General features: G+C 49.2%; 1 protein-coding gene across 1 annotated transcript in view; it reads left to right on the top strand.

Annotated features, from left to right (window-relative positions):
• Positions 1 to 17,570, top strand: part of TCF7 (transcription factor 7 (T-cell specific, HMG-box)) — a gene marked incomplete at its 3' end in the record, with an annotated part of 61,851 nt that extends 44,281 nt beyond the window's left edge. Inside the window, exons 2-8 of the mRNA XM_009080572.1 lie at positions 2,842 to 2,974; positions 5,951 to 6,041; positions 11,915 to 12,025; positions 12,582 to 12,744; positions 12,956 to 13,063; positions 15,612 to 15,660; positions 17,498 to 17,570. Of these exons, the coding sequence (XP_009078820.1) occupies positions 2,842 to 2,974; positions 5,951 to 6,041; positions 11,915 to 12,025; positions 12,582 to 12,744; positions 12,956 to 13,063; positions 15,612 to 15,660; positions 17,498 to 17,570 (728 nt within the window). The remainder of the gene's footprint in view (positions 1 to 2,841; positions 2,975 to 5,950; positions 6,042 to 11,914; positions 12,026 to 12,581; positions 12,745 to 12,955; positions 13,064 to 15,611; positions 15,661 to 17,497) is intronic.
• Between the last annotated feature and the right edge of the window lie 1,261 nt (positions 17,571 to 18,831).

Here is an 18,831-nt window from a genome sequence, read left to right as displayed (position 1 = left end):
CAGGAATGCAATGTAGACTTTGCAAACAAGATGAATTGATCCCATTTCTCTGGCATTTAGATTTCTGTAAGCCAGGTATGGTTTCACAGTGCAGCTGTGAAGGACCAGGAGCTGTAGTCATGGCCATGGACCACAACCATTAGCAGCTACAGTCTTTGGACTGGGGATCAACACTGAAGGAGTTTTCTCTATTTCTCCAGAACTTTGTGCAGTGTTTCCTTCTTCCCCTAGTTGGTTCCTACTGGGACACGGGTTCCTGTAACAAATTCCTTCATGGAAGAAGTGGGAGGGGGAATAAACACCCTCTTGCAGAAATTTTTCTGGTCTCCTTCCTGAGCATCCTTTCCCACCAGCTCCTTGTGGCTTTAGCAAGTAGAAATTTTTTTGAGCAAGGCAAGTGAAAATGTAGAAGGGTCATGGGAAAGACAGCTCTTCTTACTGGTACAGCATCTTGTTTTCCTTCTGAACTGATGGAAAATCTGAGTAACTGAGCTGCAGTCTTGTTGTACCACCAGGTTACCATAGAATCATAGAATCACAGAATGATTTGGGTTAGAAGGGACCTTAAAATTAAAGATCATCTAGTTCCAACCCCCTGCCATGATCAGGGTCACATTCCACTAGACCAGGCTGCTCCAAGCCCCATCCAACCTGGCCTTGAACACTTCTAGGCTCTGCTTTGATGAGAAGCAGAACAGTCCATGTCTTTTCTGTAACCACATGTACTCCCTGCCTTGCACTGTGGAGGTATCCTGAGGATCACCATAGGAATGTTTGTCTGCTTTGGTAGTGGTCTGTGTCTTCTGTCATCCCTCTGAAAGCTATGCACAGTCATCAGGCAGCAGTGCTGGCTGGTGGATGGTGCTGGCTTTGGATCTGGCACAGGACAAATGGGAAGGAAAGATCTGCCCTACTTTGAACAGCAGACACACTTAAATTGAGGTTTTCCAAACAGCTCATCATTGAGTTCGTTCTGCTCCAGTGTCATGTTAAAATGTACACGTAGAACTGCATATCCCCCGTTGAGGCTTTGTGGTGCTTAAATAAGCTAAACCATAGCTAATTTTAGAAATATCACTGAAAAGCTCTTCTTCATCTCATTTCATGGCTAAGAATAGAAGAAGCTCAGAGCTCCAAACATGTGTTTAACTAAGCATGAGCCAGCCCAGTACCACTCTGAATGGGAAAACCACATAACCCATGGCCCTGCTGCAGGACTGGAACGCTGTACCACAGCAGTGTGTGCTGGGAGAGGGGTTGCATTCCCAGTGTCCAGCTGTACACAGGAGATCTACACCTGTTAAGCACTGGGAATTAGTGTGTTCATTCATTCTCAATGCAAACCTGCATGCCTCTTGGTTTTTATTTGCATGAGCAAACCTTTGTGGGAAAGACAGATGTAAAGCGGCATCTCCATCAGTGTGTTTTTCTTTCCACTTCATGTGTTTCCTCCTTGGAGCAGGGATGCAAAATGCAGGACTTGCTCAGGGCTCCCAATCTGCTGTGCAAGGAGCTCAGAGCAGCCAGGAGAAGTCCAGGACAGGTCAACCAGAGCCACTGTCTCCGTCTGTGCCACCTCCACCAAAGCCAGTTGGAGCTTTGTGCTCATTCTGCCTGAGCAAAGTCATTACCAAAGTGGAAGGCATCAGTGAATCAAGTCCAGGGATCCTAAATGACTTGTCAAAAGTCATGCAGCAAATCATCTGTAGATGTCCTGGTGGGACCGAAAGGTCTGGCTGGCAGTGCCCCAGTCCCAGCCCCTGGAGAGCTGTCTGACTTACCCTATTCCCATTTTCACAGCATTTTGGGGTGCTGTTAGTCCCATTTTACTTTCTAGATTTATCTGGGACAAATCCTAACATTCCACCACCAAGGTGAAGTCAGTTTGGGTTTAAAGGCAACCACGGGCGAAACTGGGCATGTAAAGAGCAGCGTGAGACGCTCGAGGCGAGGAGGCTGGCGAGATGGCAGTGTGTGTGTGTGTGTGTGTTCCTTACAGCTCTGCAGCTCTTTTGAACAGCTTCCCCTCTCTCTCTGCTCCAACACGCAGAAGTACTTCCCATTGTGTTCACCAAAAAGTGCCTTTTACGAGATGTTGGGCTCCGATGGCCATACTGCATGTAACCAGGGATAGCTGCAAGAGAAGGCAGATTTTTCTTTGCTCAGTTGTCCTGGGTTTGTTGCATCCCCAGTGCTGCCTCAGCTCCCTCTGGTCCTTCTCCTAACAGTGGAGCTTAGCCCTAGTGAGATTTCAGCCTCAGGGCTCACTGGTGACCATGTCACATGCTCAAAGGCATCGCCCTCAGCGTTCAGGGGTGACCTTGGCAGTGCTGGGTTAATGGTTGGACTTGATGATCTTTAAGGTCTTTTCCAACTTAAATGATTCTGGGATTCTGTGTCTACCTGCATGAGAACCCTGGTTAGGACAGCCTGAGTGTGGGTTTCAGAGTGAATGTGAAGGATGTGAAAGTCCAGATTTAGACCCTGTGGTAGGACAAGGCAGAGAACAAGAGCACTGCGTTGGTTAACATGCTTGTAGCATTCATCCTGGAATAAAAGAGACTGGAAATGAATAAGAAAAAGTTCTGAATTTTGAAAACTTCAAGCTTATTTGATTTGGTTTCCACTTACCCATGCAATCGTGTCCAGACATTGTCCCCAGCTTGGTTTATGGATTTTTTCTTGCAGAATGCTATAGTGTTTGTTTAGTAATTCGTTTAGTGTTTGTGTAGTGTTTTGACTCATTCCCAGCCTTGCTTGCAAGGACTGTGAGGAGCACTGGCCTTCCTTCCTGTTGGATCCCAATGACTTCTGAGTTCTCTCCCTCCTTGTGTCTTGCAGTCCAACAAAGTTCCCGTTGTGCAGCCATCGCACGGAGTCCACCCGCTCACCCCACTCATCCCTTACAGCAACGACCATTTCAGCCACGGCTCCCACTCTCCCCACTTGCCTGCTGACATCAACCAGAAACAAGGTACTGGCAGCACTGGGGACCTGCATGGTGGGAGGGGAGCAGTACTGGAGACCACTGAGGTCGAGGCTGTCATCTTCCCAGACCCAAATCAATGAGGAAAGTCAAGAGCTTTAGTCAGTTGGGGCATTGCTTAGCAGTAGGAGGTGATTTAGGTTATTGGCAATGCTTTGTAATCCTGACAAAGAGCAGTTTGATATCAAGTGCCAACTCTGCTGATGGAGGGTGCTCAGTTCTCTGTACAAACTGTCCTGTACCTTGAGACCAGACCAGAGCCTGCACAGTGATGCGCAAGAGTCAACCAGAAAATGGAAAGTAATCTTTCCTTTGACTCATACCCAAACTGTTGTCAGGTTGTCATTTTGAGAAAATAAATGCTTGAAACAGGAAATATTTTGACTAAACAGGATCGGTGTCTGATAGCTGACTGGATTGTGACATGTGTGTCCCCATAGCCACACGTTATGTGGTTGTCACACGGTTTGAGGACACGTCAATTAGTTCATGAGGCTACGGAGGAAAGTACAGTAGGCAGAGGTTAAACCCTGAACTGTAAAATATAGGTCTGTGCAGAGGAATTCACCCCAGCCAATTATTCTGTCATTCTCCATGGATTACTGGCAAACTGAGTGTAAAATCAAACTTTTCTCAACCTTACCTCAGTACAGAATGTCTGCTCAGGTTGCCCAGGCTTTTACACAAACCTGGTCTTGATTTCATGGGAAAGCAAGCAAATTCATTGTTTTGTGTCAAACTACAGTCAGGAAGAAGTTCAGGGTCCATCAGAACCCGAAAATCAGTGTCAAAACAGCAGCACGAAACTGACTGTTGTGATTTGGGCTAAGGCCTCCACCCAGGAGTGATCCAAACCATCCTGGAGACATCAGCTTCACTGAGTTAACATTGTTGGTAAAACAATGGGTTATCAAGGATGCTCATGTCTGGAGGACCCACTGAATGATCCCTGGTCTGAACCCAGAGCCCACGTTCTGGGCTCGTCAGGGGTGCCAATGTGTAGAATTTAGCTGTGATGTGAGATACCCAGGTACATCATCGTGGTTTTTATGATCCCTGGTCTGAACCCAGAGCCCATGTTCTGGGCTCGTCAGGGGTACCAATGTGTAGGATTTAGCCGTGATGTGAGATACCCAGGCACATCCTGGTTGTTTTCCAGCCAGCACATTGCTTGTCAGCTTACCAGAGCATAACAAACAGTAGAAAAATAGGAAGAGTTAACAAAACCTATTAAAAGCTCAGCTAATGTCAGACTTTGAGTCTCAAGAGGAAACACACAGATTTCCTAGTCTCCCAACACACCTTCCTTCGTGCTGCCTTTGCAGTGCCTGGCAGTGCACTGCCCCTCTGAGAGCCCCTTGCCTTGAGCTGCCTTAAGCAATACAAGAGCAGCTCACCCAGGGGATGAGCTGGTTATATCCCTCTGTGGAGGCTCCAGTTGGCACTGGAGCAGTCCCTGGGCATTCATCTCTGTGGTGGGTCATAAACTCTGGAAAGCTGTCCTTGCCCTACCTACCCACCTGTCCCATTTCTGCAGTGCATGCCCCATCCCTACACTGCTGGGGTGAGGGTTTTCTTCCCTGTCCATCCTGGATGTGTCCCATCTCTGTTTTCATCACCAAAATAGTTCCCATTATCACCCAAAGTGTTTGAGAGTCACCATCATACTCATTCTCCCAGCATCCCTTTAAAGTGTCTCACAGTAGCCCAAGGACATGCAGACAAGGAAATACAAGTAGGAATTCTGAGTCAGTGGCTGGTGGCCCAACCACTGGGCCAGCAAGAATAACTTGTGCTTTGACTTATGCAACTGGTATTGTTGGAGGTGCAAATCTGAGAATATTCCATCAGGTGCCTGGCACAGGTGCTGATTTTGTTTGGCCCTCAGTGGGCTGCTGAGTCCCACTTGAAATAAATCTCACACTAAGTTATTGTATTCCTTTCAGGTCAGATATATACTTATTTTAGCTAACTCCTAATAAGATGCTTAGAATCTGTTGGTGTCATTCCTGATTAATAATTTATCATTCCTACACCTAGGAGAGTAATCCAGACTTCTGAGTTTGCAACTGCTTGCAACTCATCACCAATTTGTTCGTGTATTCATGGCCCAGGACAGCCACTGGATGATCCCTGTACCCAATTTTGTCTGAGGCTCGACAGCAGCCAACATTACACCATACTGTGGCAGAGCTCAGCCCCAGTGCCCCTCCAGTTTCCCAGTCCAGGGGTCAGCTGGAGGCTGTATTTTCCAGCAGCACTGTAGTTGTCTGAGTCCCACCCACAGCCCTAGGCACCACAGGATGTTTTCAAGTCCAGATAGAAATGCTACAGCTGTGTCCTCTGGCCATGCTGCCTGTGCCAACAGCTTTGAAGATCACACAGGGATTCCCCGTGCAGAGGGTGAATTCCCAGCTGGCACCATACCCACCTCCACAGCTCCTTGGCACCCAAAGAGCCCACAGAACAGTTGTTTTGAACTCAAATTGTTTAAAATGGAGATATAAGTGATGCCTGCTGGGGCATCCCTACTGCCTGCTCACGGGGGGTCCCGTGGATGGCTAATGGGGAGAGGGTAGAGAACAACTTTGACTATCCATTGAGCACCTGAGCAGGCACTCCAGGAAGCATAGGGGGATGCCTGGAGTCCACCAAATCCTTAGGAAAGCAAGTTGCTGCTTGGCCTCAGAGTGGCATGGAGCAGGGATGATGCTTGTGCAAGAGCAAACTGCTTTTCCTTACACGAACGTTTGTGATTCTGCGGCAATGTGGACGACCTACCACATCCCTACAGAGAGAGCCATGGCAAATAAAAGGGAGTTATGACATCCTGCCACTTGCAGACAGCTATTTCACATGTATTCTCTCTGTCCACAAGTATCCATAGATGAAGCAGTCAGGGGGTTGAGAGTGGTCTGGGTCAGCAGTGTTGGGTCCAACTCATCTCCTTCTGCCTTCTTGCAGGAGTGCACCGTCCTTCCCAGACCTCAGACATCCCTGGTTTCTACCCTCTCCCTCCCGGAGGAGTTGGACAGATCACGCCGTCGATGGGATGGTGAGTGAGGAGGGCTCAGCCCTGCACAGCCCCAGCCCACTGGCCACTCTGCATAACCTCCATGGTGCTTTCCTCCCAGCTTCATCCCCCTGTGTGCTCTGTGAATGTGGAGGAGAATTTAGCCTTGTGTTAGAGATGGGGAGCAGATCCGAGAAGAGGCTGAAGGCTTCATCCTGGCTGAGGAGTGGGATTACAACCACCTGATTCAAAACTGTCTCCTGCCTTACCTCTAGGTGCCTGTGTGGATTAGGGAATCCAGGGAGAGCTTCTTATCCACCCTCTCTAATCACAGCAAAAGTCTCTCTTTTGAGTAGGTAATTTTCTCCCTTGCTGGGGTTTGCAGCACAAACAGTGCTTCCCCTGAGTGTGCCACCAGCATGGTGTCATCCCATGGGATGTTCCATCTGTCAGGCCATGGTGTTCCTCGGGGTCTGATACATGAGGAAGAAATACACCCTGGTAGAGACCTGCCCAGCAAATGACCCAGTGGCACCTGTGGCACCTGCTGCCCCAGTGGGGACAGGCAAGGAGGGACCATGAGCTGCAACACTCCCAAAATGTACCCCCTGCATGGGCCAGCCCTGAGGAGCATCCTGCAATGCCTGTTGGGAAACCTGCCCCAGGGACACAAGTTAAAAACACACCAGTGAGTGCTCTGTGGTCATTGCCACTGGTTTTTGTCCCCGGGGCCAGATCCCCCCATGCCAGCAGATAAAACCCCAGCAAAGCCCAAGAACCTATTGCAGCATGGGAAGCTTCTCAAAGCACAAAGCAAAATGTGTGTTTTTTGCTTTGTTTTGTTTATGAATTTCATGTTGCAGGTATTTAACCACAAGGAAACAGAGGCTGAGGCCTTTGATACAGAGTTTGGCTTCAAAGAGATTACATTTTGCCTTCTGTGCTAAATCTGCTACTCTTGGGCGATGATTTAACTCCTCATATGATGTGATTCATCCTCAGGGAAAACAAGGACTGGGGTGACTGTGCTGTAACATGAAAGAAATAGTTGGAGGCGGGGAGAAAGGAGCCTGTTTGTCAAATGGCAGGTCCTGGGGTAGGATGATGCTGTTCAGGCAGCCCTGAGCACATGGAGGGAGAGCAGTCTCGTTTCTACAGAGGTTTTGTGAGGCAGTTGGTGGTAGAGGGAGTTGCATGGCTGAGAGCTGCTCCAGCATCCACAGGGTTTGGCATCCTCCCATCAGCCTCATCAGGTGATTTCATTAGTGACTAATAGAGCAGATATGGTAAAGCAGCAAATGGCTTGACGTGCAGAGAGCAGCACCTCGAGGCACATGTGTCTAATAGAGCTTCTGTTCATTCTTTTCCCTGCCCAAAATTTATGAAAAGAGCCCCAAAACCACTCCCAGAGTGTCCAGCCCTCAGCTGAGGCTCAGCACACTGGTGTGGGTAGGTGCAGAAGCACCAAACCCAGCACGTTCAAGGTGGCATCCCCACCATGCTGGCAGCAGCAAGCACCAGGGGCTGTGTGCCAGGGATGCTCATGCCAGGGATGCATCCCTGAGAAGCTGTGGATGCCCCATCCCTGGTAGTGTTCAAGGCCAGGTTGGACAGGGCTTGGAGCAGCCTAGTCTAGTGGAAGGTGTCCTTGCTCATGGCAGGGGAGTTAGAACTGCATGATCTTTAAGGTTTCTTCTAACCCAAGCCATTGCATGGTTCTATGATTCTGCCAGTGCCACCAAGTCAACTGCCAAGCCAGGGTGGCCACACACAGCAAGCAACTTTTCTTCCACAAGCTGGCAGACACGGGCTGGGCAGAAGTGGATTTTGTTCTCGCTGAGTGCTTCAGAAGGAGGAGCTTCAATCACTCTCTCTGTAATTAGCTGGGATGACAGTTGGATAAAAGCCTTCAAGAGTCCAGTCAAGTGAGTTTTGTTCATGGCAGCCTGGCAGTTAACACTGGCCAGGAACCTTCAAATCATGTCACTCACTGTGTCCCACACTGAGCATGGTGGTGCCACCAGCAGCTCCTCCACAGTTGTCCCACGGCTTTTTCCTGAGCCACCCTCCCATCACTGGGGGATACTGTGGAGACAAGTTGGGAGAACTGGGGGTGTTCAGCCTGGAGAAGTCTCTGGGGAGACCTTAGAATTCTAAGGAGCGCTTAGAAAAAAGAGGGAGAGGGACTTTTATACAGGCAGATAGCACCAGGCAGGGAGGAGCAGTTTTAAACTAAAAGAGAGAGTTAAATGAGATGTTATAAGAAGCTCTTTCCTCAGAGAGTGGTGAGGCACTGGCACAGGTTGCCTGGAGAGGTTTGGAATGCAGTATCTCTGGAGGTGTTCAGTGCCAGGTTGAATGAGGCTTGAAGCAACCTGGTCCAGTGGAAGGTGTCCCTGCCCAAGGCAGGGGAATTGGAACTGGATGATCTTTAAGGTCCATTCCAACCCAAAGCAGTCTGTGATTCTATGATACAGGCTGTAATCATGCACTCCAACCATCAGAGTCTGATTTTGCATTTGCATTAACCTGCACATTGGAGTGACTTTGGATGAAGCTGTGAGTGCCCAGCTCCGTTGCTATCCTGGTATTCCACCCTCTGCAGTAACACAGGTCACTTCTGGATGAGCTCTGAGTGTTTTCTCCACCCTGGGGCAGCTGCCTCCAACTTCAAAGGGTGTTTGGGTTTCCCGGTGCGAGGTAGCATTTGGCTGTTTGTTGGTGTGTTTATACCTGCCGACATCTAAGGGGTGGGAGAGGACTTCTGCCTGGCAGGGTGTAAACAGCCTTTCCTGCAGACAGATCCTGCAGATTTCAGTCAAGCTGAAACACAGCAGCTACCTGAGTGGCAGAAACAGGAGCCTCCTTCCTACCCAGTGCAGCTCAGGGGGCTGAATGCTGCCCCACTACTGTTACTACTCTTCAGGGCTGAAACTTCTCTTTAGCCCTGAAAGATCCTGGGCATCCAGGAGTTTGGCCCTTTGCAGGGCACTGCACTTAGTGATCATGGTTTTTTTGGGGTTCTTTGTGTTATTAGAGCCAAAAATAGCTGGTGCTAGTTTTAGGCACAACTCTGTGCAGCCTGGGCAGAGGAACGTAAGCAGTGCAGGTATAACCACCCCATCATGTCCCATCTCTGGAATTGTTCAAGGCCGGGTTGGATGGGTCTCAGAGCAAACTCGTCTAGTGGAAAGTGTCCCTGCCTCTGCCAGGAAGGTTGGGGCTGGTTGAGCTTTAAGGTCTCTTCCAACACAAATCATTCTGTGATTCTATGATCTCAGTTTCCTTGTGTAGTTTAAGTCTGGAAGCATCTTTTGGCAGGTTTGCAGAACGAGTCAAGGTATTTTGGAGCTATTTCCATATGAAAATGTGGGGGTTCCCTTCCCGAGAACAGCAAGGAACTTCCTGCAAAGTTATTTTACTATCTCAAAAATAATTTCCAGCTCCAGGTCTGGTACATGCCCAGTCTCTAGTATGAAACAGCTTTCAAAAGGAATGAGCTTTTGGCTTATTTAAAATTGGTGGGTGTCCTTAAAAGAATGTGCTGTGGAAATCAGAGTATTCCTGAAGCACATACAGGGGCAGAGTAGGTACTTTCTCTCCAGACACCAGGAGGTTCCCATGCCTGGGCATCACAGAATGGGTAAGACTGGAAGGGACCACAGTGAGTTATCTGGTCCAACCTCCGTGTTCAAGCAGAGTCATCCTAGAGTACATGGCACAGAACTGTGTCCAGACAGTTCTTGAGTATCTCTAGTGAGGGACTGCACACCCTCTCTGGGCAGTCTGTTCCAGTGCTCAGTCATCCACAGAGTAAAATTATTCCTCATATTCATCCTCCTATGCAGCCTCTCATGCACCACACAGAGACTCTGTCCAGACTTTAGTTCTTTGGTCAAACTCTGCTCTTTTAAGGACTTCTCCTGTGTAAGAAGAATTTTTCAGCACACCTCTGTGTTTCGTATTTTAGCCAGACAAATTCAAAGCTGCAGCATTATTCATCACTGGGGACAGAGGGGGGTCAGAATTGGATCCAACCTTTGTAGTAAGGCTCAGGTTCTCTCAAAGTAACATCCAAGTCCTGCACTGCCCTTTGAGCTCAGGGGACACCGAGTGTCCTGCCAGCCAGGGGCATCAGTGCTCCAAGTCTCCTTAGCAAAGGGTGTCTTTAGGAAACACCACGTAGCTGTGGATACTTTATAGACTCTTTCTTCCTGATCCCAGGCAGAGCCAGTCTGTCTATCCGCTCCCGTCATGTGGATTTAGACAGCCGTACTCGTCCGCGCTTTCTGCTGGGGCTTCTTTCTCCAGGTGAGTATGAGCTGTGTGAGACAGGGCAGCAGCTCAGCTGGTCTCGCAGCTTGCAGTTTGTGCAGTAGGAGCTTGCAGCAGACCACAGCCACCCAGGGACAGCCACGTACCCTCCCCACGCAGCCGTGGGAAGAGAAGGCACTTTTAGGCAGTATCTGGTCCAAAGTGTGCTCAGGGGAGTATCAAGGATGAAGGATGCACAACAGTTGGTTTAAATCAGCAGAAGTCTAAACAGATCCAGAAACCTCAGCCTTCAACTCAGCATTGGGAAAACAGGGTGGAATCCATGGCTCAGGATTTTGCTCTGTGTCACTAACCCCAATTCTGAACCTGTCCCTGCTGCCACTGCCACTGAGCTTTGCTCCGCAGAGACCGATCTGTTTTGCTTGGCCTCAGCTTTCAAAGCAAGAGAGGCAACAATTTGCTGCCCTGCCATCAGCAAGTCAGTTCTGTGAGACATAAGCACAGCCTCTCCCTTTAGGTGAGCAAAAAATATCCTCTGTGGATGGGAACCACAGAGCCCAGCCCTTCTGGGCATTCTGCTGGGCACAGCCCCCGTGGCTCCATAGGGGTATCAGGGCTCACACAGCTTTTGCTTCTGCTTCATGTTGTCCTGAAGAGCCATTAGTGGAGATTTCCTGCAGGAAAACCATGCAAGCCTTTCCTCATGCAAACCCTTAGGCATGCAGAAACCTGGATCCATGCATCCCTGGATCCATGGAGCCCCTTAGTCCTGCAGAGGAGGGGAGGAAGTGCTGCCAACTCTCCTTGCTTGTGTGGCATCACCTTTGCCCAGCCTTGAAGGCAGAGGCAAGAGGAGCTAACGGTTCCCCGTGGAGCCCCAGCAGCCTCCCTGAGCTCCTGCTTGCAGGATTTTGGGGTTGATTTTGCAGCACTGCTGCAGCCGAGAAAGTACACCTGGTCAGATAAGGATCAGACTGTGCTGGTGGATTAAATTAAACAGCTTTTCTGTTCGTGCCAGCATATCTAATGAACAGTTCATCTCCCATGGGCAATTCTGCCATCTCAAGCTGCAGTCATAAAGTGGCAAGCTTGGCAAAGCTGACTGCACTGGCTTTATCCTCCAAAACTCCAGAGAGACCTAATGAAGCCTAAGAGCTAGTGAGACCTCTCATGATCTCAGCCCCGTGTTGTGGAGAGCATTGCTTAGGCAAGGTGCACCTCCTAGAGTTGCAGTTGGGTTCATGTTCAGACTTATGCTATTTCTGTTAAAACAAAGGTGCAGGGTGGTCCTAATCTCTCCCATGCAAACCCTGTGTTGAGTTTGTTGTTCGTTCCTGCAGCGCTAAGAAGATACTGCAACAAAGAGATCTGAGTAGCTTGAACTCAGAGGTTGAAAGCACCTTGATCTTGGGTTCCCTCGCCGTGGCACCTTTCCACCCGTGTGCCCACGGCTCAGCTGCCCATGTGAGGGTGACCCAGGGGTGGTGGGCACTGCCTGCCCCTGTCAGCACCCGAGTGCTTTCCATGTCCTCTGCTTTCCGTTTGCTTCTGCCACATCAGTGCCACCCGTGAGCCGCCGCTCCGAGCGCCCCTGGCACAGTGCAGCCCTCCGGGCACGGCTCATCTGCTCTCTGTTGCAGGTTCCCTCACCCTCTGATGCTGGGCTCTGGCATGCACACCACTGGCATCCCTCACCCTGCCATCGTGCCCCACTCCGGCAAGCAAGAGATGGAGCACTATGACCGAAATATGTAAGTTGGAAGTGCTGGTAGAGCTCAGCAGTATCATCAGTAGCTTAACACCCGTTTTGTTTATCACTCTTGATGCTCTTAATGGATGAACACCACCACTGGCATCCCTCACCCTGCCATCGTGCCCCACTCCGGCAAGCAAGAGATGGAGCACTATGACCGAAATATGTAAGTTGGAAGTGCTGGTAGAGCTCAGCAGTATCATCAGTAGCTTAACACCCGTTTTGTTTATCACTCTTAATGCTCTTAATGGATGAACACTGAGCTCTGTCTGCATCTGAGGTGCAGATCTCAGGCCACCCACCTGTTCATGCCATTGGGTTGTTTTGGGGTCAAGTTTTCTGCTCAGCATCATCATCAGTAGCTTAACACCCGTTTCGTTTATCGCTCTTAGGGGGGAAGGATGGATGAACAATGAGCTCTGTCTGCATCCAAGGTGCAGATCTCAGGCCACCCACCTGCTCATGCTATTGGGTTGTTTTGGGGTTAAGTTTTCTGCTCAGCCAGGCTGGAAGGTGGCTCTGATGCTGACAGCTCCTTTTTTTGTCCCACCAAGGAAACCTCAACCAGAACCAAAGAGAGAGAAGGAAGCCAAGAAGCCCACTATCAAGAAGCCCCTGAATGCTTTCATGTTGTATATGAAAGAAATGCGGGCGAAAGTCATTGCTGAGTGCACCCTGAAAGAGAGTGCTGCCATCAACCAGATCTTGGGAAGGAGGGTAAGAGCTCATGGGACTCAGCACCATCATTCCAGTGCCACGTCCCCGACCCTTGCAGCTGCTCTTAAGCATGTTTGAAGCATCTGCTTCCAAATGAGGTGCTCTTGTCCCTTAAACACACAGGGTCAGGTGTGCCTGGAGCGAGGTGGCTGTGGTGGGGCACAGGGAGGGGACAGCAGGGCCATGGCTCATGGTGTGTCTGTCCTTGCAGTGGCACGCGCTGTCCCGGGAGGAGCAGGCCAAGTACTACGAACTGGCTCGCAAGGAACGGCAGCTCCACATGCAGCTCTACCCTGGCTGGTCTGCCAGAGACAACTACGTGAGTGCCCACCACGCTCAGACTCCTTCTTGTGGCATGGCCTGACATCACCCATGGGCTGGTGTTTGCCAAACACCCCACCTGGCCCTGGTGATGGCATTTCTGGCTGCATGCAAACTATAAAATGTCAGGTTTCAGTGGTGTTTTGAACACCCACTTGGCTTACTGTCTGTCTATAGGATGAACAATACAGTGCTACAGCTACCACGGGTGTTTCAGCTCTTATTGTCCAGGCAAATACAAGTAGAAAGGAAAAGGAGCTTTTTGAAGTGACGTGGGTGATCTTTGGAAATACAGCTTTATGCAAACATACTGGTTTGTGCATCTTGGGCAGCAGCTGAGATATTTGTGAGGGTAGTAAGGCACTGGCACAGGTTGTCCAGAGAAGCTGTGAGTGCCCCATCCCTAGAAGTATTCAAGGCCAGGTTGGACAGAGCTTGTAGCAACCTGGCCCAGTGGAAGGTGTCCCTGCCCATGGCAGAGGAGTTGGAACTGGCTGATTTTAAGGACCCTTCCAACCCAAACTATTCTAGGATTCTGTGATTTAAAATAGTGGCTCTTTTTGCAGGAGATTGTGTCTCGTGACTTTCTTTAGGTGCCTAACAAGCTCATTAGAGACCTGAAGCAAAGCACACATAAATCTTCACATGTCTGTCCATCCACTTCAAGACTGCTGTTTTATCTAAGGTTCCATCATTTCCCTCACAGACACTTTCTTTCCCCTGTCAGCTGCACAGCAAGTGTCCATCCATCCCACACTGACCCCAGCCCTCATTCCAGAAAGCCCAAACTTCACCTAGGGCAAGAAAACACCCTTAAACAGACCAAAGCCACCCCAAACCCCACCAAAAAACAGAGGGCAAAGAAGATGCAGAAAAAGCAGAGGTGGCAGGAAGCCCCTAGCCCACATTTTGATGGGCACACATCTGAAGGGCATTAACATCTGGCAGGCAGCAGCATTGCTGAGAGCAGGGCAACATCTTCCTCCAAGATCAAGCACATCCTCCATGGAAATCTCAATCCTGTACCATCAATCATCTTGTTCATTAGGGAACCAAGGGCTGCTGCCTTGCTCCAGAAAATGGCTCCAAAGGGGCATATTGGTCCTCCCAGCACTGTAAACCAGCTGGTTTGGGTGTTAGGGAAGAGATGCTTTTCTCTCCAGAGCTTGAGCAGGGAGGAGGAGGAGGAGGAGGAGCAGTTAGGAGGAGGAGGAATGTAGGTCACTTGTGCAGCACGTGATGCAGATAACCAGGCAGGAAATACAGTTGCTCCCCTACTGAAGAAAAACTTACCACAGCTCAGAGCTTTCCACCTTCACTCAAACCACAAGAAGTCATAGAAAAAGTCACGGGTCAAAGGCACCCTGTGAGCTGCCTGCACCAACAGACAGGTTTGCTCCTGCACCCTGTGCCCTCATTAGGGACTGAGGGGAGTTCCTGCAGCTTGTGAATCAGAGAGGCAGTTTGGGGAATAATACAAGGTTATCTTATTGGTGAGGGAAGAAAGAAGAATGAGAGATGAGTCCAGAGCTGCTGAAGCACTGAAAAAGACCAGTATTCTTTCAAAATTAATTTATGGGAATTTCCTAAAACTTTCCTCCCTGTTTGAAATCAGGAAAGTTATTAAGGAGCAATTTCTGTTTGGGTATCAAGCACCACATTAAAGCACTTAGTGGAAATGGGAAGGTACTAAAATGGGCCAAGTGCTTTTCAGAAACATAAAGAGGGAGGAGGAATAAGAATACAGCATCATCCTCTCTCCATTGCATGCAGCAAATCTTGTTTAGTTGTATTAATCTCATCAAATTTATTCATTATCAATTAATTAACTAAAGCAATAATGAGTGAGATTCCCAGGTGAGACACATTGGAGTTCTGGCAGGAGTTGGTAGAGGTGCTGAGCAGGGCAGGCACAGCACCATTGGGTTTATCACAGTATAAAACTGGTTTATCACAGCTGATTCACATCCACTAACATTTTCTCTCGTGCCTCTGACACAGCCTGCAGCATAAATCTGGGTCTTGGCTGTGTTTGCAGCATGGTCCTGGGCTCACAAACCACAGCAGGGAGCAGCCATGGGGGGTTTGCTAGCAGGGATGTCACCCCTGAGTTTCTGTGGCTGTTTCCACATCTGTGCAGATCTCATGCAGAGTGCTGAGCCAGAATGGCTGTGGAGCTGCATCCAGGGGTGCTGGAAATGAGGGATAATCTCTGAGAAAAGGTACAAGCCCAGCATGAGTTTGTGCTGTGTAGAAAGCAGCCATAGGCATGTGTGCAAACACACATTTGAGAGTTCTTCCTGGGTTCCTTCTCAGGAGCATTGGAGTGGACAGTGAGGGAAGTAGGGATGCCCTCACAGATAAAGCTTTGCAGCCTTTTCCAGTTCACCTTTCCCTGGAATGGGATGAGCCAGCAGCACTGTGGCTCTTACCATGGTCACCTGGGAGGCAGCAGCCACCCCAGCACCCACTCCAACCCCAGAAACACTGCACAGCACCCTGGGTCTCTTGGAGCATGGATAACAGCCTTTCCTTTGATTTCCCAGGGGAAAAAGAAGAGACGAACACGGGAAAAGCAGCAAGATTCCAACTCAGGTAAATGCTGCTGGCTGCTGGCCCTGCAGTTCTGCTCAGAGGGATAATCTGAAGTACTTGTTGGGGTTTACTATGTGTTCTTTTATTCTCCTGAGCTTAACTAAAGAAATACACATTTATTATTGGTTGAAGAAACAGTAATGTAACATTTCTGTGACTTTTTCATAGATATGTTTGAATTTGACCATGGGTAGTGTGTGTGAAAATGGAAAAGATTAGCTTTTTGGCGAGTGTAGAACTTCATATAAACTATCCCTAAACATAACACCTTGAAAACCTCCAGGGTGAATGGCCCATCAGACCTACAGATGTCATTAATTAAAGAAAACAACTCTTAAAGGCATCAATATTGCATGTGGGATGAAATGCAGTGACAGGATTGAAGATCACCCAAGTTTGGTTTTCATTTCCAAGTAACCCAAAGCATAGTCATACTAAATCCCAGTACCAGCTGCATCCCTGCACCACACTGCTGGTTAGAAAAGGCCTTTTTCCCACTCTCTAGCCCACCAGTTCATTACTGCTTGGGGCTCTTACTTACTTTTGGATGAAACTAAGTCAGATGGTAAGTTACTGTTTTTTCTAAGCAAAACACTGGTTCTCCTTCCAGAAATGCTCTCTGGAGAGGGTGCCAGGTCAGGCTGTAGCTCTCCCAGCCTTGCACACCCACACCCTTGTCACACCTCCATTGGGGACCCCAAGGTGCACATCTGGCTGCATTTGGGCAGTTCAGTTGTTGGACAGGACATGGGAGGTCAGCTCTGGTGTTACTGCTGTGGGTTATGTGTCCTTGCAACCAGAATCCTGCAGCCTGCAATAATGCATCAGATTATCTCATTCATTTAATGAATCACCATTGGATGATGTCTTTGAGTTGCCCATAAAAAGCAATTCCATATCTGTGTCCCAGTAATACCTTCAGTTTAATTAACACTATTGATCTCACTTGGTGTCTAGGCTGATAAGGGGGATACAAAGCTTTTAGGCTTATATCTAGTTGTGTCTATAAATATTTATATGTCTATATATATATATGTCTTATCTGTGTGATACAAAAATGATAATTTTGCCTGTTATGGATTGAAAACCAACGACTGGTCATACACAACAGGAGACACTGGTGGTGGCTGAAAGAGGGAGGCTGAATCCAGCACAGAAATGTGCTGTTCAAATCCTGTTTACAGCACTAGAGAAAAACATGATGTGCCTGAAAGCAAACAGAGCTTCACCCTAAGGAGTCCCATAATTATACAGTAAAATGACAACACTGTAGGGAAGGCCATGGAGAAAAGCTTTTCCTTTAGCCCTGGAAGGGGAATGATGGGGGCAGAGTGGAATGAGCTGGGCCTGGGTCTCCTCGGTGCTGACTCTGCTCTCAACCTGCTTCTGCAACGTTTCCTCCTCTTTTTTCCATGTGCAGTCTGAGCTCTGCACAGTCGCTGCTAGGAAGGCAGGGAGCAGGTAAGGATGCAGACATTGGAGCCAGGCAGCACCTCCGGGATTTGGCAGCTTTTCCACACTTAAGAAGTTTGAAGAGCTGTGAATTTCCCCGTAATTGCCCACATTTCCCAGAGCTGTTTCTCAAACCTCCTCCAGCTGCCAGCAGTGATCACTGATATTTGCCTAACGATCACTTTTTTTTCCAGGAGAGGCGATGCCAGCGCCGTTCTGTAGCAGGAAAAAAAAAAAAAAGAAAAATGAAAAAAAAAGGGATTGTAGTCTGTTAGTCGTGTGTTCAAGTGGCTAAAATGATGTTGCCTCTTCTCTTCCTCCTGCTCCTCCTCCTCCTTGTGCCTCTGCCTTGCCCATTCTCCGCCACGCATGCTTCTGTGTTCAGATCCTGCCTCTCCTAAGAAATGCAGAGCTCGCTTTGGCCTCAACCAACAAACGGACTGGTGCGGCCCGTGCAGGTGTGTATGCACATCTCCTCGCTGCTGGGGTGCTCCTGGGAGAGTGTCCTCCTGCAGCTGCTGGGGGCTGCTCCAGCCAGATGGGATGGGATGTTCTCCAGCATCCCCAGGAGCTGCTGTCTGAGCTGCAAGGGTCAGGCTGCACCTTGGGTTTCTTCCCTCCCTGGGGCAGTCTTGGTGTAATGCTGTGTTCCTCTGCTGATGGACTTCCCTGGTCTTAAAAGCTTTTTTTTCCAGGGTGGAGACCTCTGTGATCCTGATGTGGAGCTTTTTTTTCCCCCCCCTGTTAGTGATTTCCGATCACATAAATAGCAGCCTAGGGCCAGCAGTGAGAAGTTAATGGGTTTCTTTTTCCTATTTATACTGGGCTAACCCTGTATTTCAAGATCCACCTCTTGCTGACCCTGAATTTTCTCAGCACCCACCATGGGTGGGGTGAGACAGCCTCAAGCAAGGTTGCACCTCAGGGTTCCAGAGAATGGATGTGGCAGGAGGTAGTAAAGCTCAGTGCATCAGCCAAGTGCTGCCTGGCTCAGGGGACCTGCAAAGGCAGAAAAAGCTCCTGGGGAGCTTCTGGACCAGAGCACAGAGAGGCTCCAGCCTGGACAAAGGTCTGTGATTTGCAGCAGATTTTTATTCTTACTGCATTGAGGACTGTAGGAAAAGCTGGAAGTAAAGTATTGCTTGATGTGCTTACTGCAGCTTGGAGTGACTAAAATCACTTAGTCTACCCAAATCTGGCTCAGACCTTGCTGCACCCTGAGCTCTGGTCCCTGCAGCTGAGCCCCAGGTGAGCTCTGTGCCTGTGCCTTGGGATGCCACCACAGCAGAGCTCCTGCTCACCTTTCACACCTTGGAGAGTGGCATCAAGCACTATTTTTTCAACTGATTAAGAGCCTGGACAGAGCTCCCTTAGTGTGTGGTTCATACCTGAATGTCCAGAGAGGGTTGTTGGATCCCCATCCCTCCCACAGCTGTGCCAGTGGCCTGAGCACCCTGTACCTCCACTCTGCTCCATTCCAGCTCTGAATTCAGCTTCTCTGCACTGCTCCCCGATTAACACAGGCTGCTGGAGTGCTCAGAGCATCTTCTCACCCTTTGTAACCAGCCTGGTCAGCCCGAGCTGCTCTGTACCTCCTGTACTAACGCGCTGCTGCCGCTCGAGCCTCCTGTCCTGTGTGCTCTGTCACCTGTGCAGAACAACTGCCCCAGAGGATTTCCACTCCACAGGAGAGGTTAGCTGGTTAAAACTGGGTGTTCC

The sequence above is a fragment of the Acanthisitta chloris genome, unplaced genomic scaffold (assembly GCF_000695815.1).
Source record: "Acanthisitta chloris isolate BGI_N310 unplaced genomic scaffold, ASM69581v1 scaffold3248, whole genome shotgun sequence".
Taxonomy (NCBI): domain Eukaryota; kingdom Metazoa; phylum Chordata; class Aves; order Passeriformes; family Acanthisittidae; genus Acanthisitta; species Acanthisitta chloris.
Note: the sequence above shows the minus strand (reverse complement) of the source record. Positions and strands in the feature narration are given on the sequence as shown.